The following is a 27832-nucleotide window of genomic DNA, read 5'->3' on the forward strand; positions in this document are numbered from 1 at the left end:
CCTTTCTATGTCTTTTTTAACATGCTGTACTATGTCTTGTTCGACAATGACTTTTTATCCTTTATTTTCGACATACTATGACTTTTTGTCACTTTTTTCAACATATTGTAAAATTACGTTTTCGACGTACTACACTATAAATTCTATATCTTTTTTTTCCGACGTACTATAACTTTTTTAACATGCTATAAATGCCTTTTTGTGACTTTTTTCAACTTACTATGCTATGACTTTTTATGACTTTTTTCAACAAATTATAACATGACGTTTTTATGACATTTTCAACATGCCATGCTATGAGTTTTTAATCACTATTTCCGACATAATATAGTATGATTTTGTGGTCACTTTTTTCAAAAATACTCTGTTATTAATTTTTCAACCCTTTTTCGACATACTATAGTATGACTTCTATATCACTTTTTTTTTCTACATACTATAGTATGACTTTTTTCACTTTTTTTAACATACTACACTATGCCTTTCTGTGACTTTTTCAACATGCTATACTATGATTTGTTCGACAATGACTTTTTATCTTTTATTTTCGACATACTATGACTTTTTGTCACTTTTCAACATATTGTACAATGACTTTTTTGAAATACTATACTATAACTTCTATATAACTTTTTTAACATGCCATATATGTCTTTTTGTGACTCTTTTTTAACGTACTATACTACGACTTTTTATCACTTTTTTCAACAAATTATAACTTTACTTTTTAATGACATTCTCAACATGCTATGCTATGAGTTTGTATCACTCTTTCCAAGATACTACGCTATTCATTTTAACAATTATTTTTTGATCCCTTTTTTCACCATGCGTACTATACTATGCCTTTTTTGTGACCTTTTTCAATGTGCTTTACCATAACTTTTTCAACATACTGTACTATGCCCTTTTTTGTCAATTTTCACAACCTATACATCCTATACTGACATTTTTTGACATGCTGTGACTTTTTGTTGTCACTTTTTCTGACGCACTATACTGTAACTTTTTCAACATACTACAATCACTTTTTATATGTACTATACTGACTTTTTTGCAACTTTTTTCAACAAACTATATTATGACTGTTTATTAACATGCAATGCTATGAGTTTTCTATCACTTTTTTCGACATACCATGGTATGATTTTGTTTTCACTTTTTTCTAAAATACTTTTTCGACATACTATACTATGACTTATATATCACTTTTTTTGACATACTATAGTATGACTTTTACACTTTTTTCAACATACCATACTATGCCTGTCTGTGTCTTTTTCAACATGCTATACTATGACTTGTTCGACAATTACTTTTCTCTTTTTTTATTTTCGACATACTATGACTTTTTGTCACTTTTTTCAACATATTGTAAAATGACGTTTTCGACGTACTATGCTATGACTTCTATGTCACTTTTTTCCGACATACTGTCACTTTTTTAACATGCTATATATGCCTTTTTGTGACTTTTTTCGCATGGCATACAATGCCTTTTATCACTTTTTTCAACAAATTATAACATGACTTTTTAATGACATTCTCAACATGCTATGCTATGAGTTTTTTATCACTCTTTCCAAGATACTGACCTTTTTCAATGTCGAAACTTTTTAAAAACTTTTTCAACATACTGTACTACGCCCGTTTTTTGTCACTTTCCACAACCTATACATCCTATACTGACTTTTTTTGTCAGTCTTTCCGACATTCTATACCATGACTTTTATTTCACTTTTTTTCAACATACTATAGTATGACTTTTTTGTCACTTTTTTCAACATATTATGCCATGACTTTTTTGACATACTATACTATGACGTTTTTATCACTTTTTTTATATTTTTGTCACTCTTTTCAACATCCTATACTATGATTTTTTTCGACATATTATGCTTTCACTTTTTTGACATACTGTATTATCACTTTTTTGACATACTATACTAACTTTTGTCACTTTATTTAACATTTTATGCTTTTTTTGACATATTAAACTTCGACGATTTTATCACTTTTTTTTATATTTTTATCACTTTTTTCACATACTATAGTATGACTTTTTCGACATATACTTTTACTATTTCGACATACTATACTATCACTTTTTCCTATAAAATACTGACTTTTTTGTCACTTTTTTCAACAAACTATATTATGACTATTTTCAACATGCTGTGCTGTGAGTTTTTTTATCACTCTTTTCGACATCCAATACTATAACTTTTTGATCTTTTTTTAACGTACTACACTAAGCCTAGTGTATAGCATAGTACATGCTATACTATGACTTTTTTGATACACTGTACCGCCTTTTTTGTCACTTTTTTCATCATATTGTACTATGCCCGTTTTTGTCACTTTTTTAACATCCTATAATATGGCTTTCTGTGACTTTTTCAACAAGCTGTACTATGACATGTTCGACAATGACTTTTTGTCTTTTTTATTTTCGACATACAATGACATTAACGTCACTTTTTTCAACGTATTGTACAATGGCTTTTTCGACATACTATACTATGACTTCTATATCACTTTTTTTCTAACATACTATAGTATGACTTTTTTGTCACTTTTTCAACATACTATACTATAACTATTTTAACATGCTATATATACCTTTTTGTGACTTTTTTCAAAATGCTATACTATGAATTTTTATCACTTTTTTTTTCGATATACTGTAGTATGACTTTATCACTTTTTCAACATGTTACAAAATGACCTTTTTAACATCCTATACTATGACTTTTTTTTGACATACTAAAATTTGGCTTCTTTCGACATACCTATGCTTACTTTTTTATCACTTCTTTTTGCCAAACAATACTGTCTTAATCCCTTTTCGATATACTATACCAAGATTTTTTCATCACTTTTTTGACATGCTAAAACAAATCTTGAATTATTCCACTCTTAACATTTCAATGAAATTCATAATTAATGAAACCATTCCCACTTTTCTCACTACCTCACCTTCTTCTTACTCAATTATGCCAGAAATCCAGTTTCTTTTTAGCATTTTAGCTTTTCAGCATTTACAATCATTTTTCAACAGAAAATACATTTTCTAGTAAATAATCTGTCTTTTAGAACTTTGTAGGATCAATGTTTATTAAAGTCTGATTCAAGACTTAATCTTTTAATAGAGCAAAGCAAAAATATTTCACATAACCGTTAGTCCAAATGATTATGGGCATCCTTTACATACAAAACCACTTGATCAGTAAAAGTAAAGTGAAGCACTCAGTACCACCTCACTTGCATGCTGTCTTACTAACTTGTCAAGAGAAAAGTCCCTGTAGAACTGGTTCAACTGGCAGTACAAAGGTACTGCTTGGTTAGTAGCAATATGTGAGCTACTTTTAGGGAATTTATAGATATGGTGGCAAAAACGGTTCTTATCAACTGGCAACAGTTTTGAGGAGAGATGGCTCTTTGAACGTGAGCATAAATACATTCTTCACAAGGAGAAAGATGTGGAGAAGTCGTAATGATGAAAAACTTAAAATAATCTTTTTCATACAAACCAAAATCAGCAACTAGGTAAGGAATGTCAGAAAATGATGAGGGAGACAGTAGTCAAATTGAACATCTATGCATTTTGATCTTTTGCTGCTTTTAACATAGCAAATCTCCATGGCTATAAACTGTAATCATTAGAAAATCAATACAATGAGCAGTACAAGGAGCTCGGCAAAAGAGTTGTTTACAGTTCAGCTAGTTATGTGTCTTTTTAAAGCTGTAATATCACCCTTTACAACATGAAAACAAGTGTTCTGCCTACGCTGTAAAGGTTTTGAAATATGCAATTTTTGTAAGTTTCCAACAGATTTGTTTTGTCCTGTGCTGGAGGAATGAGTTGACATTAACATCATCCTGCATATGTACTGAGTGTCTGGGTGTAGCGTATATTCAGTAATGCTCTTTAGTGATGACTGCACTGGAGGTCAGAAAGTCTCAGTTAGAAAGTGACAATACAGTAGAAATTGACTCTATAGAATTTCAATTCTTATTCTATTTCAGTTTAAGTGTGACATTACTGGGATTTGAAATTCAAATAAACAAGCAAGACTTATTCTGATGCATTAAGTTAGGTCCATTCAACGAGCCCAGCCATTTATCGCTACAACAGGCCAGAGTCCAGAGGGAGCTGTTGTATCAGCATCAGCCTCATCATTTCAAATCAGTCAACCCGCAGCAGCAATTCTCATTTTTGGTCGTCCGGGTCCTCAGTGCTGTGAACTATGAACCATTTTCTGTCCTTTTCTCTTTGTCGTCATCTTCTTCCTCACTGTCCTCCTCCTCACTCTCACTGTAATGGTAGTTGCAGCGGTTGGTGTTTACAAAGATGTCACTTTCATCATCTTCAGAGTAACTGAACTCCTCGTCTTTCTCCTCCGTCTTCTTTTCCTTGTCCTGCTGTTTGTCCGTCTTGTCCGGCTCTGACGGCTCCTCCGCAAACCCTTCTGGCCTGGAGGAAGTCAAGAATAAACACACAAGTTATGCTTTGTAAAACTGTGCTGTGTGTGTGTGTGTGTGTCCTGCTGGGTTCTCACTCACCACAGGTGTAGTTTTTGCAGGTTCTGAATGTGGTCTTTGTAGAGAATGAAGCTGATCTCTGCCTTCACCTTCTCTCCTTCCTCAATGGGATCCACAATCACATAGTCACCTTGGGGATCAGAAAGCAGACACATATGAAATGTGAACCAAAAATAAAAAGGTTTTTTAAATGAAGAAAATTAGATTTTTTATAATCTATATTATTTCAATTGAACATCCCGCTTCATCACTTACCTCTCTTGATCCAGAGGTTCTTGCGGAACTTGGGGGGCATGCTCACCAGGAAAGTCACACCCTGGGCTGTGACAGCTTCATGGAGGTTGTTACCACGGCTACCGGTGACCTACAAGTGCACAGGTAGAGGATGGAGATAAAAGGAGTGAAATGTTTGGTTTGTTATCATGTGGGTGGTTGTTTACAGTCAATACGGTAAATACAACGCAGTCCACACACAGCTCACCTTTACGATCTGCTGGTTTTCCGTGGGCGTGACAAAGTCTCCATAAATCTCACTGACAACGTGTTTGCGTTTGGTGGCCTGTGACATCATGAACAATGAGCTTCCGGTTGCTTCGCCAGCTGAGTACAGAAGATAAACAGCGTGGTAGCAAGTCAAATAGCGATACAATAACAGGAGATTTCATAAACCATCAATCTTCGTCCGCTTATCGGGTATCAGGTCGGGAGGCAGCAGCTCCTCTAGGGGATTCCAAACTTCCCTTTCGTGCCTCGAACACCCCCCTAGGGACCCCCCCCCAGGAGGCATCCTCACCAGATTCCCGAACCACCTCAACTGGCTCCTTTCGACGCGAAGGAGCAGCGGCTCTACTCCGAGCTCCTCTCGGATGACTGAGCTTCTCACCCTATACTATCTCTAAGGGAGACACCAGCCCCCCTCCTGAGGAAACCCCATTTAGGCCGCTTATACCCACACGACAACTGACAAGTTAACGTGAAAATGAGCCACGCTTACACAAACTACCTTAATGTTAGCTTAGCAACTTCTACAAACTAGCTACTGCAGTGTTGTCAATGATGGTTCATGTTAGACGAATGACACTTAGCTCACATTCAATTTACCTATCCAGTAAGCTAGGAACGTAAGCAAATTGTTGCTTTCTTACAATTCATATAGTCAATATATGAAATATTATAGTCATTATAACATTACCATTAACTGAACCAGTTCTAAACCGCCACTGACCTACTAGCTAGCACTTTAGCTGAATAGCTAGTGTAGCTAGCTAGCGAACATGAGCTAGCTATGTCAATATGCAGCTCAACAACGTTAGCATGTTAGATAACTAGCCAAATTACCTTAAAAGAATATCTGTGTCTCTTTAAAGCAGAAAGTGTTTCTGGGCAGGTTGACAGTAGGTAAAAACTAATTTGAAGAAAAGACACGTTGAAAAGTTTCGTTAGTAAAGCCGAATCGCATGCGTTCTTCTCCTTTCTTCCTGTTTTGTGACATCATAGGACGTCCTTTAATGTTATACTTCAGGTGGTCTACCCTTTCAAAATAAAGGTTGTAGTCTATTTTACCTTAATTTTGTAGGCTAATCTCCAGACTTTACTCCACAGCGTTTCGGATGGACATGTGATGAGGGCTTAGAATTACACACCGAACATTTCAGATAAAGAAAGTGATACTAGAATTCAAATTTGTCACCTTGGCATCAATTGTCATTCATTGTCTGATTATATTAGTATCTCATTAAATGAGATTGTCAGAAAGTCAACCTACTGCTCCACACGATCTAGTGTTTCCGTGGCAGTGCTTTTGCATTGTGGGAAATAGAGTTTAATTTGCTCTCAATTTGAGCAACATTCAAGATCACTTGCATTCAATGTTGCCAACCTGATCTAACATAACACACAAGATGGCATAGAAATCAAATAATATTCTGTTCATTTTATGTTATTTTATTAAAGAGGGGACAATATACATTATTTAACAGCAGCACTTAAGTCCATCATATAATTGTGCCTGATTGAGCCATACAGGCTGATTTTCATCTGCAGTCCCTGGCAAGTTGACGGTATTACAAGAAAACACACAAGAGCACATATGCACACAAAAATGTGATAGATAGAAGCACATAAGCACAGACAAATACTAAAATAATATCCACTACTTCAGATTATGGTAGCATGGCTTCTTGCCTTGTGTGTGTACATGTGTTCAAGTCTTTGTCGTCATTGTTGGTCAGGCATGTTTCAAGTGTATATTTAACTTCACTTTTCTTATATTTAACTTTAATAGTAGTCCTTTTACCCAATGTATAATATATTGTAATTGTTATGTTGTTATGTAAACATGTAATTTTACTTTTTAGGGTGACTGGTTACCATTTGTCTAGGGACTGCAGATAAAAAAAAAAAAAATGAATATGCACTCTCCCTATATTAAATCAACAAATTAAAAAAAATCTTACAACCAAGTAACCACTGGTTTGTAGATTTGGACAAAGAGTTAACACATCTGATCATCCTCCGCCCTGTTTTTGTAGTGTTCCAACCAAGTATGCGCTCCTCAATATGTGAGTAAAATATCTACAGATTTGATCATGTTTTCACAGTTTAAGAAATCATATTTAGTTTTAAAAAAACAGAATCATGGCATTGGTGTAGACTACAGTTTATTGCTCTTAACGTTAGTCAAATTTGCTAAATTGAGTTTAATTCTGTTCACAACTTTTGTAACATGTGTTTTGAATGTGAGTTATGTATCTATTATAATGCCTGAATGTATGAACCTGTGCACTACTGATAGTCTTCTACCTGGGTCTGGATCTCTAGTTGCAGACTGTGAAGAAAAGTACTGATTTTCTAGCTGATAGTTCTTCTGCGTGCTGCTTAGTGTTGTTTGCATGTAGATATGTGACCATATAAAGTTTAGAGTTCGGTAAACCGGTTCATATGCAACCGTTTGTTTGTGGTTTATGTATAAAGTCAATATATAGACATTATAATCCAATCACAGTAAAATGTTAGGTTGCATTTGTTTGTTTTCACTGTATAAAATGTAATTCTGTTGTTCCAGTGCATATAAGAAAAGAACCCCATTAACAAAGAATAGGATTCCACACTTTTTTATTCAACCTTCATTCATTTTTCACTGTCTTACAGCAGTTTTTAGGTAAACCCTTTTCTTTCAAAACCCCTATCAAGTAGTAGCATTAACATGAACACTGTCAACAAAACATACAAGAAAACACACAAGAAGTAGAACCACAATAAGTGCACACTCAGTTACTTTGAGGGAATATGCGTTAAAAGCAACACTGCATAAAAACACAGCAATAACTACGACCTGCAGGGCCAAAAGGAGTAAAGTGCGCACATAAAATGAATTTTAAAATTGCTTTAAAAACTTCAGTACAGCTAGCTTCAATTAGAGCTGGTATGTTTTTAGTTAACGGACACAAGGTGTGAGGTATGAAGGTGGAACACTAAGTTTAGTTTAACGGAAAACTTCAGTAGGATTTCATGTGTGTGATTGAAATCATGCATTCTGGATCAAATGTGTGTGTGTGTGTGTGTGTGTGTGTAGTGGTACATGTAGTGTGATGGTGTGATGGTATGTGTGTGTGTGTGTGTGTGTTTGTTGTTGGTGCTTTAATTGACTACAGCAGATGTGCACATCTTGTTGATCCCACAGGCATTGGACCCCCTGTACAGGTAGTAGTAACCCTGTAAGAGAGAAAGAGAAAACCACATGTACAAGACAATAGTTAGTGTTACACAGTAAGTGGTCCCCTAATACTGTATCTGAAGTCTCTTTCATATAGACCTTAGTGGTCCCTAATACTGTATCTGAAGTCTCTTTTATATAGACCTTACTGGTCCCCTAATACTGTATCTGAAGTCTCTTTTATATAGGACTTAGTGGTCCCCTAATACTGTATCTGAAGTCTCTTTTATATAGACCTTAGTGGTCCCTAATACTGTATCTGAAGTCTCTTTTATATAGACCTTAGTGGTCCCTAATACTGTATCTGAAGTCTCTTACATAGACCTTAGTGGCCCCTAATACTGTATCTGAAGTCTCTTTTATATACCCTTAGTGGTACCCTAATACTTTATCTGAAGACTCTTTTATATAGACCTTAGTGGTCCCCTAATACTGTATCTGAAGTCTCTTTGATATAGACCTTAGTGGTCCCCTAATACTGTATCTGAAGTCTCTTTTATATAGACCTTAGTGGTCCTCTAATACTGTATCTAAAGTCTCTTTTATATAGACCTTACTGGTCCCATAATACTGTATCTGAAGTCTCTTTTATTAAGGCCTTAGTGGTCCCCTAATACTGTATCTGAAGTCTCTTTTATATAGACCTTAGTGGTCCTCTAATACTGTATCTGAAGTCTCTTTTATATAGACCTTAGTGGTCCTCTAATACTTTATCTGTAGGCTCTTTTATATAGACCTTGCTTCGTATGACCTCATAAGGGGCAAGTTTCCACATCGGCCCATCTGAGCTTTCATTCTCAAAGGCAGAGCAGGATACCCAGGAATCAGTTAACACCATTTCAAACCACTGGGGGACCATAGGTGGCTGGGGGAACTCATATTAATGTTAAAAAACCTCATAAAAGGGAAATGTTCATGCTGTGGGAACTTTAAGGGGTTCCTTTGTCAAGAGTTGCGACGGTTTTTATATTTTAGTATTTTTAGTTTTAGTCAATGGTTTTTACTTATCTTCCTGTCAATTCAAGAAATCTAATGAGAGCTGTAATTGCCAGTAAGAACAAGAATGTGGGTCCTGGTTGCTATATTCAAGAAGAATAACGTATTGTAATGTTATACTATTAATGCCTCTTTCAACCTTTCTCTAATCCACTTACCTGCTCTCCATAATCCTCTCCCCAGCTGTTTTTGATGGCCCAGAAGGGGATACTTTGACCTGAAAGCACAGAAGCATTAATACAAGCGTATGAACTGGGTAAATGAAGCCAAGATAAAAACAGTTTTTAAAAAACCTACGTTCTCCGAACCCCACCAGCAGCACAGCGTGGTCGATCATCCAGGAGTTGCAGAAGATCTTCAGAGGGTGAGACACACCCTTCCTGTAGAACTAAGATTTAAAAAGACAAAAAAATAATGAAATATGGTTGTATGCTGATGATTACATTCTATTGAAATCTAAATTGATATGAGGCTATCTCTTAAAAGGTGCTCTAAGCCATGTCACGCATGTTTTAGGCTACATTTGTTGTCACATTCAGCAAACATCTCCTCACTTTCTGCTAGCTGCCTGTCCCCTGAAAACGCTGTAAAAAACATCTTACTTTCTGCTAGCTGCCTGTCCCCTGAAAACGCTGTAAAAAACATCTCACTTTCTCCTAGCTGCCTGTCCCAGAACAAACTGTAAAAAAAATCTCACTTTCTGCTAGCTGCCTGTCCCAGAACACACTGTAAAAACATCTCACTTTCTGCTAGCTGCCTGTTCCCTGAACACACTGTAAAAAACATCTCACTTTCTGCTAGCTGCCTGTTCCCTGAACACACTGTAAAAAACATCTCACTTTCTGCTAGCTGCCTGTCCCCAGAACACACTGTAAAAAACATGTCACTATCTGCTAGCTGCCTGTCCCAGAACACACTGTAAAAAACATCTCACTTTCTGCTAGCTGCCTGTTCCCTGAACACACTGTAAAAAAAATCTCACTTTCTGCTAGCTGCCTGTCCCAAGAACACACTATAAAAACATCTCCACCTTATCTGCTAGCTACCTGTCCCCTGAACACACTATAACAAAAAAAATCTCCTCCTTATCTGCAAGCTGCCTGTCCCAAGAACACACTGTAAAAAACATCTTCTCATTATTTGCCAGCTGCCTATCCCCTAAAGAAACTGTAAAAAACATCTCACTATCTGCTAGCAGCCTGTCCCCAGAACACACTATAAAAAACATCTCCTCACTATCTGCTAGCGGTCAGTCCCCTGAACACACTGTAAAAAACATATCCTCACTATCTGCTAGCTGCCTGTCCCAGAACACACTGTAAAAAACATCTCACTTTCTGCTAGCTGACTGTCACCAGAACACAGTATAAAAAACATCTCCTCCTTATCTGCTAGCTACCTGTCCCCTGAAAACACTGTAAAAAACATCGCCTCACTATCTGCTAGCTGCCTGTTCCCAGAACACACTGTAAAAAACATCTCACTATCAGCTAGCTGCCTGTTCCCAGAACACACTGTTAAAAACATCTCACTATCTGCTAGCTGCCTGTCCCCAGAACACACTGTAAAAAACGCCCAGGGTCTACAAACGCCAACAAAAGCAAACTGTGCCCACCTGCACCACGAAGCATACAGAAACAGCGTTCCAGCCAATAGCCGACGAGAAGGGGGGTTAGTGCGCAGAAGCACAGAAGATAGGTGACGGGATGAGAAAGAGGGAGTGGCCAGCTAGTCTTGTTATGTTTGAAAATACTCTGAACGTCAACGAGAAGTAACGTCAGCCAACATCGCTCAGAGCACCTTCAATGTATAATTTACATAGAGGTGATTAGATGTGAGAAGTGTTTTCTATTTTTTATTGATTCAGTCATTTCTGGGGTGGACAGAAGTACAGTACTTACTTGCATGGCAAAGGCATTCAGTGCAACAGAGATTGGTCCATTCTCAGCCAACCAAGCTGCAATTTCTGAAGAGAAAACAAAATCCATTTAACAGCTGTTTCAACCTGCTACACGGCTGAATTTTCTTTGCAACAGTTGCCATACCTGCAAAACCAGCAGCCATTTATCTACACATTACTTCATTAAATTACATCTAATTTGTTTGTTTTTAGTAATATTACATGCTAACATGTTTGTCAGTGCTTTGCCTTCCCTTCCTTCTTCACTCACCCTTCTCATCTTTGGACAGCTCCACAGAGCTGTTGATGTAGGCGGCCACCTTCATGGTGGTGAAGTCGCACCTCTGCTTCTTCCCGGTGTAGGAGTAGTCGGTCTCTGTCTCCAGGCCACCTAAACAATCCATGAAGTAGGATTGAAAGGTTTAGGTTTGCTCTCAGAATCAGCACATATCACGTGTATGTTTTTGCAGGCTGCTGAGAGTCCATCCATTAAATAAAATGGGAAGAGCAAGCTGAGATGTTTTCAAATGGTTGCACACACTTGTCCTCCCCCCGTGTCTTTCTTACCCAGCTTCTCAATAGCTTCATAAGCGTTTGATGGCAGCCCTCCTCTGCATGCCTGGTCCAGCCCATCACAGTCAACCAGCTCTGTGAAGGACAAATCAATGAACCAATCGAATCATGGAGTTCATCTGCAAATATAAGCAGTGATTGTTTTCTGCAAGAATAAGTTATTGAATTATGTATAATTTGTGTTTGGGCCTGTTCGTGTGTGTGTTACCTTGTTCAGAGAGGGACAGCAGCGACCCATTTTTTAGGAACCACTGGCCTTCAATGTTGCCTGTCACAGAAAATGCCCAGCAGGATCCACACATACCCTGCAACACACACACACACACACGCACGCACAGACACACACACACACACAGTAGGATGTATAATTTATTCATTAGAAACATGCTGTTCAGTGTGACTGCCCTATAAATAAATCTGTTTGTTGGTACCTGGTTCTTAACGGAACTGACAGCTCCGTGATCCCGCCAATCCCAGCTGGCAGGGGCAGGGCCTCGGGCAGGAGAGGCCGGCCTCATTGGTCGATGAAGAGTCCATTGACTCAGTAGTGGGTTCAGGTATGCGGAGCGAAACTCTTCCTCTGGAGAAAAACCGCAGGGGAGCCGTCAAACTTTTGTGTTCATTCAATTCTTTTTTTTTGCAACAGAAGATACATTTCCTCATTGGAAACTGTGCGGAAATACAAATGCACACACATGCAGACACGTACCAGTTAGGTCGCTGAACTTGGTGACGCCGTACTCTGCCGAACCTTGATCCAAAGACTGGAGCTTCTCTGCAGTTTTCAAGTTCTGGTGGAAGATGCGCAGGCGATGATCTGCCTCTGCAGGATCAAAAGTCAAATAAAACACATTTAGAAAAAATATTTGGCACTCACCGGTAAAAGTATTAAATGCCTTGTTCATTCCCTTTTTTAACGTGATATCGTGACTTCACGTAAACATACACTCACACTTTCTTAAGCCAAGTGGTGTGTTATCTGTACGCATTTTAAGCTATCCGTGTGTATGTCTATGTCTTACCAATCTCTAGGTAGGGTGAAAGGTATGTGATGATTTGGGGGGGGGGGGGGCTATTTTAATTCCAAAAGCCAAGGGAACTTCATCAGGATGCATAGTATACTGGATCCATAAAATAACTGGGCTTTAATAATAAAAATCTGCCTGCCTCTATGGGAATTTAACATAGGGGTGTGTGTACTCATGTTAGATGAGTACATACCACCCACCCCCCTTCAAGGAAGTTAACACTTGTCAATGGAGAGTGACCAGACTCTGTAAAAATGAAAACGTATGCAAGTCTGGTAGGACCAGGCTAGGCTTTCATTGCTGTTTTGAGAAGAATTTGAGTGCATAAAGGGTTCAGGCTGTGAAGACAGGAAGATGACAAATGATGTAATGTACAATATACGTGTGTCAGTCTGTCACTCACCCTCCTGGCTGCTGTAGACCTTATTGTATTTAACCATGAACTCTTTGAACTGGCCCAACAGCTCCACAGACTCCTGCCAGAAGAAGAGCAGACAAACAGACGACAACACATGACCTCATCACCCATCTAAAGTTCAAGCTGATGACTGCAGGCCGTTAACCAGATGGAAATTAGAGGCCATTTACACAACATTGCGTTTGGAGGCAACCTTTTTATCCGAGTTCCAGAGGGAAATCTTTGGAGTACGGAGCTCCAGTATCCTCATGTAAACTAGTAAAACAGGTCTCTGTGGACCAAGAGCCAGTGAAGTGGCACACACCCCCACCTGCCCCTCACCGCCCCAGTCGAGGTGGACCTCGGCAGCCCATTCAAAACACAACGTAAAATCCAAACTTTTTTTACGTTTTTAGCGAGATTGTTGTTAATTAATAGCCTTAATTTCAACATTGGTGTCAGTCCTGTTATATTTACAGAACAGGACGTCACTTTTACCTCCAGAGGCTGGCTGCTGGATGCATCCACCACCTTGTTGGTCTCTTCTAGTTGAGGTTCAACTGATCAATAAAAGATGAAAAAAAACATGTTATGCGTCAATATGCAAAATACATATATTCACATTTCATGTGTCAAAAAATGCATTGACTCTATGGATTTCAAATTAGTAAGTCTATTTAATGGAAATGCATGGAAGCTGTTGAACTGTTTTTGACACGGTACATTATTGCTTGTGAGTCTAAATCAACATTTACGGGTATCACTATTCAACCTTATACCTTGTTTATCTATTTGGTATGAAGCATCCCCTATCATAAGTTAACATTTTTATAACACAACATATAAATGAAGGCGTTATAATGCAACTATTTTGTGCAACATGCAAAGTTTAAGGCCAAATCAGAAGAGAATATATTCAAAATGAAGGGATCATTTGCATAAAGTGTGTTCTCCATGACTATGACCAATCATTACAATTGGATCATTTTACTTTTCTAGGAATCTTTCATTACAATGTTGTTTTGAAATGCAGCTTTAAAGATTATTTCTTTGCATATACATTGTTTTAACCAGTTGAATGGAGCCCCTGTCATCCAATCCAATTATTTAATTACATTAGATAATGCTTTATTCATCCCACAGCGGGGAAATTCCCTTGTTACAGCAGCATTTACTACAATAAAAGCAAAACACACGAACAAACAGGCAAACAACAGCCAATGAGCAGAGGGTTGGCTGGATGTAAAGTGGCGTCAAATAAAGGTTTGACGCCACTAAGTAAGTAAGTGATGTTAAAATTAAATTAAATTGAATATGTAATTAAAATAATATAGCAAAAGTAGATAACCGTAATATAAATTATATTTACCTGTGACCATAAATAATATTGAAAAAGTATGTACTTGTGATGGAAAAATGTAAATACAGATAATAAAGATATACAGAGTGTGAAGTAAATGAGAAACAGGAACTACATTATATGTAGCACGATTTTAACAAACACAAGTTTTCAAAGTGCTGCACAAAAAGATAATACAGAATGAATAGATAACACAATAAAAGCACGATAAAAACATAAGGTACAATAGAATAAATACAATAAAATGCACGGCCAGCATACGGTAAAGGTAGACACATAAGATCAACACTCTACCTGGTGTTAAAAGCCAATGAAAAGAGGAGTGTTTTAACCCTTATGTTGTCCAACGGTCAAATGACCCATTTTTAGTTAATTTGATTATTTTTTTATGACAAATAATTTGCCAACAAAAAAAGCGCAGAAAATATCAACGTTCAAATTATCAAAAAAACTTTGGAAAATGTATAAATAATGTGATCATGGTTGATGGGAAGACAACACAAGGGTTAAGAAGAGTTCAAAAAAAAAAAAAATGATAGTAATGCAAACAGTCAATTTGAATCATTCCTATGTTTTTTCGGGTATACTGTGACCAAGGGACAGCTGTAACCGAATAACTATGAATCACAGATATTTAATGATGAATGTGTTTGGCTACTGAGTGACTGACCTGTAGGCTGGCACTTCTGTTTGAGCAGAGTTGAAGTGCCCTGCCAAGGAACATCCCACACTTCGAACACACACACCTCGGTCTGACATTAAAAAAAAAACATACACAAGACAGAGGTAATCTATATTATAAAGGGGAAATTGACCAGATTATGTTGATTTTATACAGTGTATTGTGCTTAATCAAAAAATGGAATAATGTGCATTACAACCCAACATTAAATGGAGCAAGTTATTGTCTCTTTAAGCAATGGATGTGGTCATGGGGCATTAGCGTGCTTGTTGGGGCTTATTCAAGTCAAACTCAAGTCAAAAGATCACATGACTGATGAAATCTCTGCTGAGCACACAGAAATTGACTGCTGCAATAATAGACTATCGATACAATTACATGCAAATTCCTATTTTTTTGATTTTTAGATAGATAGATATTTTTTTGATTTTTGGAGACGTCTCCAATTCTAAAACCAAACCTATTGTTACCATCTCACACTCACACTCACACACTCACACACACACACACACACACACACACACACACACACACACACACACACACACACACACACACTACCTTGAGCTTCTGTGAGTCGGGATAGAAGTCACATGCCCTCAGCATGGTGGATTTCTTACATTGAGTGTTACTCAGTTCCACTGTTATGGTGTAGCGGATACCCTTAACCACCTGTAAAAACAAAAACACACACACACACTGGTCATTTTTAATTCTTAAACATCAAATATTGCCCTTAATAAATCATTTATGTAGACATGACTCTGATTGTGTTTAGGTATAGTAGTTATCCAATATGCATGTACATGTATTTGATTGACATTAAAACAGACTAAGCTTTTTGTAAATGTATTGGTATCTGGATGCTTCTTTTGCTGCAGGGTGTCACGAGGCCATACTGCACTGCACAGAGGGATGCCCAAAGGGGCCCAAAGGGGCCCAAAGGGGGCCAACAAATGCCTGACTGTAACCTTTCCTTTATGGACTTTCAGAAAGCGCCAAAATTAAATTCTTGACAAGTCTGTGAACTCTAAAACATAAAAATGTACGTCTCTTTGTATGCATAAAAGCAACATGAACCGCAGTGACCAGGTTATACCCTTATTTTGAAGGTGCATCGCCTTATTTCCGGTTCGTCTTTAGCTAACTCTTGCTAGCTTAACGCATGACCCCAAATCGTACTGTTGTTTACAAAGATTTATGTAACTCTTACTGCAATGTCACATATCACTATACAACCCTAATTCTCAATCCAAGCTATTCTGTCATGCCAAAATAAGACGCCACAGAGCTGGGTATAAATACGTTAAAATAGTGTTAAAATACACAGTGTATGTTCGTTAACGTTACCTGCTTGGTGGCAGACAGAAGTCGGCTGACTTTGCGGAGATGCATGGCGTTGGAGCCCTGGTTGTAGCGCTCCTCGGCGAACGCCAGAGCCTTCTTCAGGCCAGGGTCGGACTCCTGTAGCCGGATAAGAGAGCCTGGAGGCCCGAACAGAGGCTTGTCGATGTCCTCACCAAGCCCGAAGACCGAGCCTAGCACGGCGGCCAGGGGCAGCCACAGTAATACCGGACAGCGGAATCCGAATATCATGTTGTGTGTTGTCAGAAAGAAAAAGGACCGGTATCTTTCTTCCGTAAAAATAGGAATGTTTTGCTAGCAGACAAATCGAAGTCAGATTATCGGCCGTGGCACAGGTGACGTTAGTATTGTTGCCAAACAAAACCGGGACGCGCGAGGTTGTGGGAGGAGACAATTGGTATTAATGGCCGTGGTGTGTTCAAGAAACGCTGTCCCTGCCCAATGTCATAGACAGTTACAGAAATGAGAAGCGTTCAGATTTGAGTCGCGCATAAGTTATTTTGCAACGAGTGAAGCTGTGAGTTGCGCATGCGTCACTTTGCGACAAGTAACTTTCAAGATGCTAAAGACCTATTTGACGAAGATGGTTCACTGCTAGCTACAAGTTAGCATCAAACACAACAAAGGCGGTCACTTAAATGGCGTTTTGAGCTAACGTTAGCAATCAAACAACCATAGATAGCTACAACGTTTTTGAAATGTTGAAAATGTTTTTTTTTTTGTATGACAGTTATGTCAGTTACCGTATCTGAGCACGCAAGGCTTTTAACTTTTTCTTACGTTTGTGTCCCTTTTTTCAACACTTTTGACGCTTTTTTGAATGTTTGTCCCTTTTTTAACTTTAGTTAGTTAGTTACTTTAACCATTAACTTTAGTTTTTTTACAGTTATTTTTGGAATTTATGGTCAATGAACCTCATTTTTAGAAAGTTATACCTAATGTTTGAGTTAGAAACGCAGAAATTAGGAATTATTCAGACTAAAATTAAAGGAACATATGGATAGTCACAGACTCGAATATGTCAACTTGTAGTCATACTATTTCAAAACCTCTTTAATTTTTTTTTCAAATGCTATAAAATTGAATAAAAACACACCAAAATTAATCAAAGTAGAGATTTGTACTTGCCAAAGACCGTATTGTGGAATCATCATGTTATTTTGGGTAATTAAAAAGAACATTGCTATAGAAAAACGGGTCAATTTGTCCCGAGGACAACATGAGGGTTAAATCCGTTATTATCCGGACATAACATATGAGACATTCTACCAAAAAACGTGCATTATCTATTCTGGAATTGTTACACAGAATAAAACTTGTATAATCAAAAACTGAGTTTCGCTTTAAAGGAATATGTAATTTGTTAGGTCCTTGAATGTTTTATTCCCACTTAAAAACGGTTCTATCTGTACTTAGCCATATTTCAACTACCTCATCCATAATTTAGTTATTCTGACAACTGTTATTTAGGAAAAAACACTACTAATTAAAAGTTGAAGTTCTTATTCACATTAATTGATTAAAAACATGAAATGCATTACATCACATAGGACGAAAAGAAAGAAATCACCTAGTGGTAGCACATGTAAGGTGATCAAATATATATATCATCAAATATGTTTTTCTTTTAAAAAGTATAACCTGTTTTACCACAATTTATGTCTGTCACTCCTTATTTTTTAAATACCAATTTATTTTGTATTTACAATCCTGCTGGAAATCTTTACTACATAGTGTTTTTTTGTTGTTGCATTTTTCTCAACAATAAAACGGCATACAATCAAATTGTCCCATAGATATAAGCTCACACCATTGTAATTACAGTCATTAACCAAACATGAATACATCCACTAGAGGGCGACCAAATACCGTAATAACTTTTTTTCTGGGGACTTTAATTTTGAAAGTAATAGACACGGAAAGCTAACGCACATGTTTAACCAGGCTGTAGTTGTTTTCTTTCAGAACTTCAGATTACATGCAATTATGAGAATAGCGTCCAGGGTAAGAAGAGTATTATTTTGCATTTATATGCCAAATTTAGCTAAGATTTTAGCTAAGTCAGTTTACTTTTAAGGACATAGCACTTTTATTGTGGAGGATTATTTCCGGAAGTTTTATTTTTGTTGTTGTTATTGTTGCCGCGACCGCTGGCGACTGAGAGGCATAGGCGCTAGCGCTGCTAGCATCGACGGTAGAAACATCTTTGGAAAATCGCTAGGCATTTTAAACGTGCTGTTTTAGGCTGGCCGAAAACTCTAATCTTTCTACTTCACAAATAACGTTAGCTGTCACTTTATGCGACAAAATTTCTGTCGTGAACGTTATGACTAATTCATTTTTAGGCATCAGGTTGTATTCTTAGCGTTAGCCTCCGAGCAAAGGTCTGACTGGCAGACATGGAGAATCGGGGGATCGAAGACATGTTTGACTTTCGTCGGTAAGTGAGCTAGCTAGCAACCAGCTAGCTAAGGCAACGCTAATTAGCCACAGTTGCACTAACGTTAAGGCCTTTTATCTTGTGTTCAATAAATGCAGTAACGTTAACGTTATAATGTCAAAGGAGACATATATAATTTTCTAGCTAACTAATTTCACTTTAGGAACATTTTCGAAACAAGCAGCTAGCTAACGTTAGCTAATTTAGCTAGCTGTTTGGCGGTGATATTTAGCTACGTACAAATATTTTTGGTAACGCTGATTTTACAACCGCGTGCATTGTTTCAGGAAACGGAACGCGATTCGCAGGGTTAAATGTAACGGTACATGTCGGAACTAGTTAACGTCAGCGTAACCTTACGTGGGTGTTAATCTTGACATCGTAAATAAACTAAACGTGATTCTCTCGTGATAGCTAAGAGTGAAGTTTTCTGAGAGACCCAACTTCTATGACGTTAACGCGGACACAGACACGTAACGTTAGGCTGAGATGACATTGTTACCTCTGTGTAATTGAATATCTTTTACATTAACGTCACCTCAGATTTGAAAAGTAAAGGTTGTGCTTCGATTATATAACTAGCTTACGTTATCGGTACCCATCTTTTACATTCATGCAGGTGGGACGTAAGGCCTGTAGATACACCGATACAGACTAGGGTGTCGGATTTCAGGCCCGAGTGTGAGCCAAATATTGGGCATGTAGATGTTCTCAGGCACCTAGCTTACCCCCAAGGCAATCACGTAGGGACACGTGTAATAACATGTTGAAAATGCAAGCTGTGGACTGTTGAATCTCAGCTTAAAATGTCACGTGATTCTTATTCTTCTGCAGTGAAAAATGTACATACTCTAAATTCAAGAGACATTTTTAAATCAATAATGTAGCGTCACACTCTAATAGTAGTTAGATTAGTAATAGTACGGTAGTACGATTTTTTTACTGCACCGAGTGATAAAATAGGGGCAGAATGTTGAGTTATTGTGCGATATTATATCGATTCGACAATAAACCGTGTTGTGAATTCGATGCCTTTGATGGTTCAGTGCAAGTACATCAAGTAATGAAATAAATGCAGGCCATACATTTTGTTTGTTGCTTCCTATTAAAATGTGTTCGTTGCTGATAATTTGATTCATCTGATATGATCTCACCAGCATTACATTTTACCTTCTCCCAATCTTCATCCACTGCATTTAAAAATGCTGTCTGATTAATTTTTTTTTTCTTGTCTTTTCTTTGCACAGGTTTCCCAAAGACGCAGGTGTTCTTTTGCTGTTGCTGATTTACTTTCCAGTTGGTATCTGTTTGATGTTAATACGGATTTGTATTGGTGTTCACGTGTTCTTGGTCAGCTGTGCACTTCCAGAGAGTTTTGTTAGAAGGCAAGTATTGATTTATCGATGAATACATTTTCACTCTCAGCAGTACTAGCTGTAAATGTGGCAGCAGTAGCTGTAGGGGCAATCATTTGGTGTCATTCTTAATAATCTTGTTCTAATAATATCTTTAAAGTTTGTAATTAAAATGTAGGTACAAGTAATACAATTACAAGGCAAAAACAGGAAGATTTAATGCTAACATACATTTTATAATGCACACTGTGTAAGTCATTAACATAAATGCAGCATTGAGTGAGAGGCAAACTCACAGCTGTAATGACTTCATTAAACTCAGCCACCCCATAAAACACCATAAAGGCTAGGGGCTGCTCAATATATTTTCTACGGTATGTGTCTGTTACCCTGTAAACTCTTGTAAATTAAACATGTCTCTCACAAATTTCCATGTGTAATTAAAGAGGGTGACGGTGGGGTTAAATAACCGTAACGTCTAATTAAACGACACCTGTAATTTACCAAGATTCAGATATTTCCCAATTTCAAATGATGTCCCCAAAAGGAAACTTTGTCAACATCTGTTCTATCTAAGAAGATTGATTACTCTTTATTCATATCACTTTAATTGTATTGCTTCAAAATGGGACAAACTGACCAACACATGTATATTAAAAGATCCATACTTGGCACCTGTGTATCAATATAGTATTGCGACGATACTGCCGCTCTTCTTACATCCACTTTAATTTCTTTGTTCTCTTAGATTTATTGTCAGGGTCATGTGCTCAGTCCTGGGGATGCATGTGAGACAGAAAAACCCTCGCTCCAGAGACAGAAACACCAAGCTGTACATATGCAACCATGTCACAGAGTTCGACCACATCATAATCAACCTTCTGACCCCCTGCCACACTGTAAGTGTTTGAATTTTAAATTTGCTAAACCGTGTCATACAGTCTGTTTTAGACATTTTGGCCGTCTCTCATACATAAGAATGCTACATGTTGCCTGTAGAAGTTGGCACCTGTCAGCACGCTTCAGGGTTTCCACGCATACGCTGAAAACGGCACCATGTATAATTTAAAGCTGTATTTATTACACTCTTGATAGTCATAGATTAACCCTATGAAATGACTGTGCAGATTTCTGTAGTGTCCTTGGGCTTCTATTTGTGTTAATAACTGGTGCACTCACAGGTAATAATAGTTCACCTACATGTCAGTGTTACATTTGCAGCACAGTGAATCTTTTCCTAGAGAAACTGCAAGTATGAAAGTACTCGTTCTGTATGTAAACCAATGGCTGCAGAGGACACATCAATATTTGCAGATGAGGCAGTGTGTGCACCCGTGCATGAAGCATTACATGCTTAGTGTCCAGGCCATCGTTGACTACTATAAGTGCAAATGATGGTATTTTCCTGTTGAATACAGTGTTGGGTGAACTTTCTCTGTCTCTGTCTGCTCATTAGCCTCAGTTAGAGGGCTCCACTGGCTTTGTGTGTTGGGCCAGAGGCTTCATGGAAATCCATTCAGCATCTGGCCAGGAAGCAGCAGGAGAGTCTCTTCAGAGGTACTGCTCTGCTGAAGGCACCCCGCCTTTGCTCCTGTTTCCTGAAGAGGACACTACAAATGGGCGCGCTGGCCTGCTGAAGTTCAGGTTCGTGCTTTTGTTGCAGGACCCATCTACTCAGCATTTGATTTGTGTCACTAAGGACGACACAGTTATTTGAGTGGAAATTGTTTGATGCTGTGCAAGCAGCAAGTATGACTCATTGAGGAAATGTAACATTTTTACCTGAAAATTCTATTGCTCTCTTGTTTCGGGTCATTTGTATATACATACAATAATGAAACCGGACCTAGCGCACATCAGTAACTGTTAGGGATCTATCTGTGTGTGCACATATTATTTTGGCCTCATACTGATGACTTTGGTCGTAGAAAGTGATTTTATCAAGCCGGCCGCAAATTATCATTCCTCTTCCACGACACTTTGAGATAGAGATTAATTACTTTGGCGGTTGTTTCCCCTCCCTAATTTCCCTCTAGAGTTCTATGGGCAAATTAGTGTAAGGAAGTGAAAACAGCTGCAAAATGGATTCATTTCTATCATTAATTTGAGTAGCTCAGAACCATATGTACTATTTCATCTGCTGAAGTCTCAGGAGATTCACTGCAACAAAGGAGGAGGACTTTATAATAACAACAAGAATATATTACAGTGCTTTTGTTGGCAGAGTTCAGAAATGTAGCTTATAGAGCCCGACCAATAAAGGATTTTTAAGACCGATACAAATACTTGGTTAGTTAAAAATCCGATATGCCAAAATATCTCCTATATACATTTAAAATCCAGAAATGCGTTACAATACATAAACAGATTTCCCTAACATTAGTTATTTGTAGTTAATTATGAGTTCTCACTAAAATAATATAATAATAATTTATTAACAGAATAATTTATTTGTAGTTATAAATGATTCTGATAAATGAATATTTAAACGCACCTCTGACATGCGCTACACGCCGTGCGCTTAGATTGTTAAATTACCTTATAAATATTTTGCATTATAATATATTCTATTTCTCTCCAGTAAAGTAAATGTATTTTTCCCTCTCAGCTCCTGGCCTTTCTCACTGACTGATTCCATTCAACCTGTGGCCTTACGGGTGACCAGACCATTGATTGCTTTGGTAATGTCATTTCAACTTTGCATTTTAAGTCTACAGTCTTTACGGTTTAAATCTTGAATGCTGCCTAAAATGTCTTGAGTGTTGCACAACAAGTACAAAGGGAAGAGATTTCTTAATGTTGTTGCTAATGATGACACAACAACCATGTAACAACTAGAGTGCCTATAACAAGATGCTGAAATGCAAATGTTGGCACACAGAGGAAGAATGGATATCGAAAAGGGGGAAATAATATACGTTATATTCCAGTTCAACCTGTGGAAAATAATTACAAAATGAATCTACTTTCCTGGAAGCAAAAGCAAGCTGATTAGTGTGGGCCGCTTAAATCTAATCCTGCCATCTCGGTACCAAGAATAAATCTTGTGATGTTGTGTGCAACACTGGCTACTGTTGAGCCTTTGCAAACAACAACGGTATTTTAAAATATCCGTAGGTTCTCAGATTTTCCATGTTCTCTCATGTCACACTACACTGTACTATAACAGTATGGGTAACTTAATTGTATTTGGTCTGTCCACAGAGCACACCGGAGTCAAGCTGGCTGACAGAGCTCTTATGGACATTTTTTGCTCCATGTACAGTGTATCATGTAAGGTACTAAGTAATTTGTATCATTATTTCTATCGGCAACTGCTTTTTAAGAGTTGAATCCTGGTATTTTGCTACCCTGGAAATCCATAGTTCTTGCGAGAGCATAATTTGAACTTGCTCAGCGAGTTACTCTGGCATCAAGTAATGCTGCTCATTAACTATGGTCTTGTAGCCGAGCTGCACCAATCACATCGGTGTATAGGCGGGCCAGGGCGAGCTGCATCCATCACATCGGTGTATCTGTAATAGGCGGGGCCAGAGGCGAGCTGCACCAATCACATCGGTATATCTGATATAGGCGGGCCAGAGGCAAGCTGCACCAATCACATCGGTATATCTGATATAGGCGGGGCCAGAAGCAAGCTGCACCAATCACATCGGTGTATCTAATGTAGGACGGGCCAGAAGCAAGCTGCACCAATCACATCGGTGTATCTAATGTAGGACGGGCCAGAAGCAAGTTGAACAAATGACGACAGTCTAATCTACCAGTTAGCTCCGCTGCTAGCTAAGCGTATGGATACGTCTAGATACGTCACCCCGTGTCTTGTGATTGGTCGTAGTGTTATCAATTTGCGTGCAGTGAGATTTTCAAATGCACGCTTGGTGCCGCCTTTCAAGATTGGCGACTTTCATTACTCGATGCCAGACTCCTAATCTTTCGGATTTGGTTCTGAATTTCCAGGCTAGTATTTTGCAGCTGAAAGATTTCAGGTTTATATTTCTAGTAGTAGTAGTAGTAGTAGTAGTATTGTGGAGATCTACTGAGTACAAAAAAGACAAAAGAAAACACCAACCCAGCACTCTGTCCGGTAATGTTGGATAACCAGCCCCAGTTTCAAATGGTTTAAAACTAAATTGCTTATGTAGTTTTTAGTTCTGAGTTTCAAATTAAGCTTTAAAAATATATTTTAGACGTTTCTTCCGCCGCGATTATTTAGTTTTGTCTACTTCACCTTGTTTTTTGTTTTCCATTTTCATCCCAGTTGGCTCCCACCAGTATCCAGACAAGATGACGAGTCCAAGCAGGAGTTTGCAAACAAAGTCCAGGAGGTAAAACCAATGTTTGCTAGTTGAGTGGATTCATCAAGTGATTTGTAACCTGTAAAAAAAGACCAAGTCATACAATCTTGATCCAATTTCCTGACCACAACACCCATATCCAGATCTAGGTTGACATTGTTAATTAGTTGGCTCTTGCTTTAGTTCCTTAAAAGCCTTTATTCTGTCTCACTAATTGCCTCCACTCTTCTGCCTTTGTGCTTGCGTCTTACGCTAAAGGTTTGTCTTAAAGTATGCATGTCTGTATTTTCAGCTACTAGCCGGTGAACTTGGCTTGGTCTCCACCAAGATCACTAAAGCTGATAAAGCAGAGCACATCAAACGGAAAAGGCACACTGTACCACAAACATCTACGAGTAAGTCAATTTCATAAACATGACATGTAAGGATCCAGCTGGTCTGACAGCTGGTTTGACAGCTGTTCTTTTCCTCACCCTAGGTGCCAGACCTGGCTCTATTGGTCTTGGTTTCATGGTCCAGAGTTTGGGTACGGATGATCATAGGATTGCTAAAATGGCCCAGCAGGTAAAGGAGGTGCTGCCTCATATCCCACTGAACGTCATCGCAAAGGACTTGGGTAGGGCCTAGCTTCAGTGCACGTTTACATTTCCACATACCTGACAACCTATTGGAATGTACCGTCATTAATGTGCACTCTGCTCTATCCTTTTTTTCAGTTTTTTACACATTCTTTAAAGGTTGCATGGCATTAAAATGTCGCTTTATGAGTTTTTTTTAAACATTAATATGAGTTCTTCCAGCCTTCCTATGGCCCCCCAGTAGCTAGAAATGGCGATAGGTGTAAACCGAGCCCTGGGTATCCTGCTCTGCCTTTTGAGAAAGTTAAAGCTCAGATGGGCCAATCTGGAGTCTTGCCCCTTATGAGGTCATAAGAGACAAGGTTACCTCCCCTTTCTCGCCCAGAGAATTTGGCCCACCCATGAGAAAAAGACATCATGGCTTTTATACAAGCAAAATGGCACATACGAAGGAAAACTCAGCGTGGGACTGGCTCTAGTGGCTGTAATTCTGCACCAAGGCTGAATTTTGGGAGAGAGACTTCATATACAGTATTAGGGGACCACTAAGGCCTATATAAAAGAGACTTCAGATACAGTATTAAGGGGCCACTAAGGTCTATATAAAAGAGACTTCATGAAAGCCTCCAAAGAGCACCATGTCATGGGACCTTTTAAAAAAAACTTGAATAGGGTTTCGATTGCTATGAACTTATAGTTGTATCTTGCTTGTGTACAGCAAAGACCAACTGTGTTGACACCACCATAACAAATATGCTGGAGAACAAAGAGGAAAGTCCAATGGAAGCCACGGGAACATCCACATTCGGGTCTACGAACAGCTCCTACGCCTCTGGCTCGGCTCCCGCCATAAAGGTTTGACCGTTCAACATGATTCAACATGTCTGGGCTCTCGAACAGAGGGATGTATCTTTAAGGATCCATTTGTATCCCACGTTAACATGTGAAGGTCATATTTCCTTGAAGTTCACTAGGGAATTATGAGTTGCACAGAAAGTTTAGTTCAGCTTCTTATTTCTTGTTAACAGTTGATTGATTGTATCTGTCTTCAAATGCAATTCACCCATCTTGTGGATTATTTTGAACTAAATTGAATTTCATTTTCTTTTCATCCACAGCCTGCTGCCAAATCTTTCGGGAAATCACCAGTTGACAGACATTTGTCTCTCCAAGAGAGAAAGGATGCGCTGTATGACTTTGCTAGAAGGTGAGATTTTCTTGCCTTTAGCAATGTTACAACATAAAGAGATTGTATTATTTGGTAGAGAAGCAGAACTTGTGTTAATGTTGCAGCAGAAAGGTCAGCTATACATGGTGGCAAAAAAATATTCCAATTTGCCTCTCAACTATTGTTTTAATCAAATCCTTGTTCATGTTAATAAAACACCTCAGGGGGGGGAAGCCAAAGTGGCCTGATTATGCACAATAATTTGCAGAAGTGAACCGATTTTTCTTTATTACTTGCGAGAAAATAAATGATCTGAGAGAGAGAGAGAGAGAGAAAAAAAATGTTTGAGAGAAAAAGTTATCACACTGATAGTGAAAAAGCAGTCATGAGAAAAAAAATACTTTTTGCTATCGGTGTGGAAAAACATTCTCTCAAACTTGTTTCTCTCCAAATGTAAAATCTCTCTCAAAATACTTTTTTAAACTTTCAAATATCTACCTGAGAGTTTAAAAAAAGTATTTGGAGAGAGATTTGTTTTTTACTACTGGTATGAACTTTTTCTCTCACATATTTTTTTTTCTCTCATAAAATCCTTATTTTGCTATCATTTGTGATAACTATGTCTTTCAAAAAAAAAAATGTTTTCCTCTCAGATCATTTTTTTTGTCGCATGAAATAAGGAAACAAATCTAGCTCCATACTTACAGAAGGGAAGTGCTATATAATCTAGGACAAACTATTACTCTACAACAGAAATAATTAGGTATACTGTGGAATCTAGGTAGAAAACATTGTGTTATGATGAGGCAGATTATTTTTGCCATAGTGTTGAGATTGGAGCGTTAAATTCTTGACCAATTATACTAACTCATATGAACTAAACACTGTCTTTTGGATTCTATCTGTTTTTCCTCATGTAGACGCTACATCGAAAAACACGGATTGGAGGAAGAAGACAGTCACTGAACACTCTTTGGGTCAAGCCATCATCATAAATATGTCAGAGAAGCATATTCAACTTGCATAGCTGTCTTATTTGAATGGTGATTTTATATTCTGTCAACAGGTTCTGTTTCAAAACAGATTTTTTGCAATCAATGGGGATAAGTATTCAGAACATGTATATGTTGATGGAAAAGGTGATTATGCATGTGTTTAATTCTTCATTCTGGCTGATACATAATTTTGATAACAATTTGTATTACGATCCACTGACTGTGAATCATCTATTTATTTTTATAATGTCCAGAGTGGTTGATGAAAATAAAGTTCAGCTTGACCTTAAGAAAGTTGTCTCTGATGGTGTTTCAATTCTTTCAAGTCCACTGCTTGGCTTGGTAGAGAAAATTGTTGCATTTACAGATGTGCTCAAATTTGTTGGTACCCTTACAGCTCATTGAAATAATGCTTCATTCCTCCTGAAAAGTGATGA

At 37.9% G+C, this 27832-nt stretch overlaps 3 protein-coding genes across 5 annotated transcripts; 1 reads left to right on the forward strand and 2 right to left on the reverse strand.

Annotated features, from left to right (window-relative positions):
* Positions 1–4056: 4056 nt before the first annotated feature.
* On the reverse strand, positions 4057–6061 carry eif1ad (eukaryotic translation initiation factor 1A domain containing). Of its 2 annotated transcripts, none has more exons than XM_034884323.1 (5): positions 5884–6061; positions 5027–5145; positions 4801–4909; positions 4567–4675; positions 4057–4477 (listed from the first exon to the last, which is right to left on the reverse strand). In XM_034884323.1, exons 2-5 carry the CDS (start codon positions 5114–5116, stop codon positions 4249–4251), a joined length of 537 nt encoding a protein of 178 aa, XP_034740214.1. In that variant the 5' UTR covers positions 5117–5145; positions 5884–6061; the 3' UTR covers positions 4057–4248. The 2 variants fall into 2 exon arrangements, with proteins under 2 accessions (XP_034740214.1, XP_034740213.1); XM_034884322.1 differs by having other exon boundaries at positions 5027–5161; positions 5886–6037.
* Positions 6062–7980: 1919 nt separating this feature from the next.
* Positions 7981–16971, reverse strand: ctsf (cathepsin F). Of its 2 annotated transcripts, XM_034884317.1 has the most exons (15): positions 16547–16971; positions 15758–15868; positions 15185–15266; positions 13653–13714; positions 13161–13233; positions 12439–12552; positions 12161–12309; positions 11938–12034; positions 11724–11804; positions 11428–11547; positions 11158–11222; positions 9554–9644; positions 9415–9473; positions 8151–8259; positions 7981–8115 (listed from the first exon to the last, which is right to left on the reverse strand). In XM_034884317.1, the coding sequence occupies exons 1-14, from the start codon at positions 16790–16792 to the stop codon at positions 8185–8187; spliced, it is 1425 nt and encodes a 474-aa protein (XP_034740208.1). In that variant the 5' UTR covers positions 16793–16971; the 3' UTR covers positions 7981–8115; positions 8151–8184. The 2 variants fall into 2 exon arrangements, with proteins under 2 accessions (XP_034740208.1, XP_034740206.1); XM_034884315.1 differs by having other exon boundaries at positions 7981–8259.
* Positions 16972–18960: 1989 nt separating this feature from the next.
* aup1 (AUP1 lipid droplet regulating VLDL assembly factor) lies at positions 18961–27685 on the forward strand. Its single transcript, XM_034884318.1, has 12 exons — positions 18961–19001; positions 20249–20386; positions 21105–21255; positions 21813–22000; positions 22965–23037; positions 23561–23634; positions 24618–24684; positions 24947–25049; positions 25133–25270; positions 25951–26087; positions 26351–26439; positions 27321–27685. The coding sequence occupies exons 1-12, from the start codon at positions 18961–18963 to the stop codon at positions 27364–27366; spliced, it is 1245 nt and encodes a 414-aa protein (XP_034740209.1). The 3' UTR covers positions 27367–27685.
* The last annotated feature ends 147 nt before the right edge of the window (positions 27686–27832 follow it).

The sequence above is a fragment of the Etheostoma cragini genome, chromosome 10, assembly GCF_013103735.1.
Source record: "Etheostoma cragini isolate CJK2018 chromosome 10, CSU_Ecrag_1.0, whole genome shotgun sequence".
NCBI lineage: Eukaryota > Metazoa > Chordata > Actinopteri > Perciformes > Percidae > Etheostoma > Etheostoma cragini.

Bases quoted from the DNA above. Each gene is read 5' to 3' on its own strand.
- eif1ad (XM_034884323.1), bottom strand. From the start codon at position 5,116: ATGATGTCACAGGCCACCAAACGCAAACACGTTGTCAGTGAGATTTAT. The intron at 4,910-5,026 runs GTGAGCTGTGTG...GTGCACTTGTAG, and splicing joins AAAACCAGCAGATCGTAAAG to GTCACCGGTAGCCGTGGTAA. The intron at 4,478-4,566 runs GTGAGTGAGAAC...GACTTCCTCCAG, and splicing joins CTGCAAAAACTACACCTGTG to GCCAGAAGGGTTTGCGGAGG.
- aup1 (XM_034884318.1), top strand. From the start codon at position 18,961: ATGGAGAATCGGGGGATCGAAGACATGTTTGACTTTCGTCG. The intron at 19,002-20,248 runs GTAAGTGAGCTA...TTCTTTGCACAG, and splicing joins GACATGTTTGACTTTCGTCG to GTTTCCCAAAGACGCAGGTG. The intron at 20,387-21,104 runs GCAAGTATTGAT...TTGTTCTCTTAG, and splicing joins CCAGAGAGTTTTGTTAGAAG to ATTTATTGTCAGGGTCATGT.
- ctsf (XM_034884317.1), bottom strand. From the start codon at position 16,792: ATGATATTCGGATTCCGCTGTCCGGTATTACTGTGGCTGCCCCTGGCC. The intron at 11,223-11,427 runs GTGAGTGAAGAA...TTTTCTCTTCAG, and splicing joins GCTGTCCAAAGATGAGAAGG to AAATTGCAGCTTGGTTGGCT. The intron at 9,474-9,553 runs GTAGGTTTTTTA...CTGTGCTTTCAG, and splicing joins GCTGGTGGGGTTCGGAGAAC to GTCAAAGTATCCCCTTCTGG.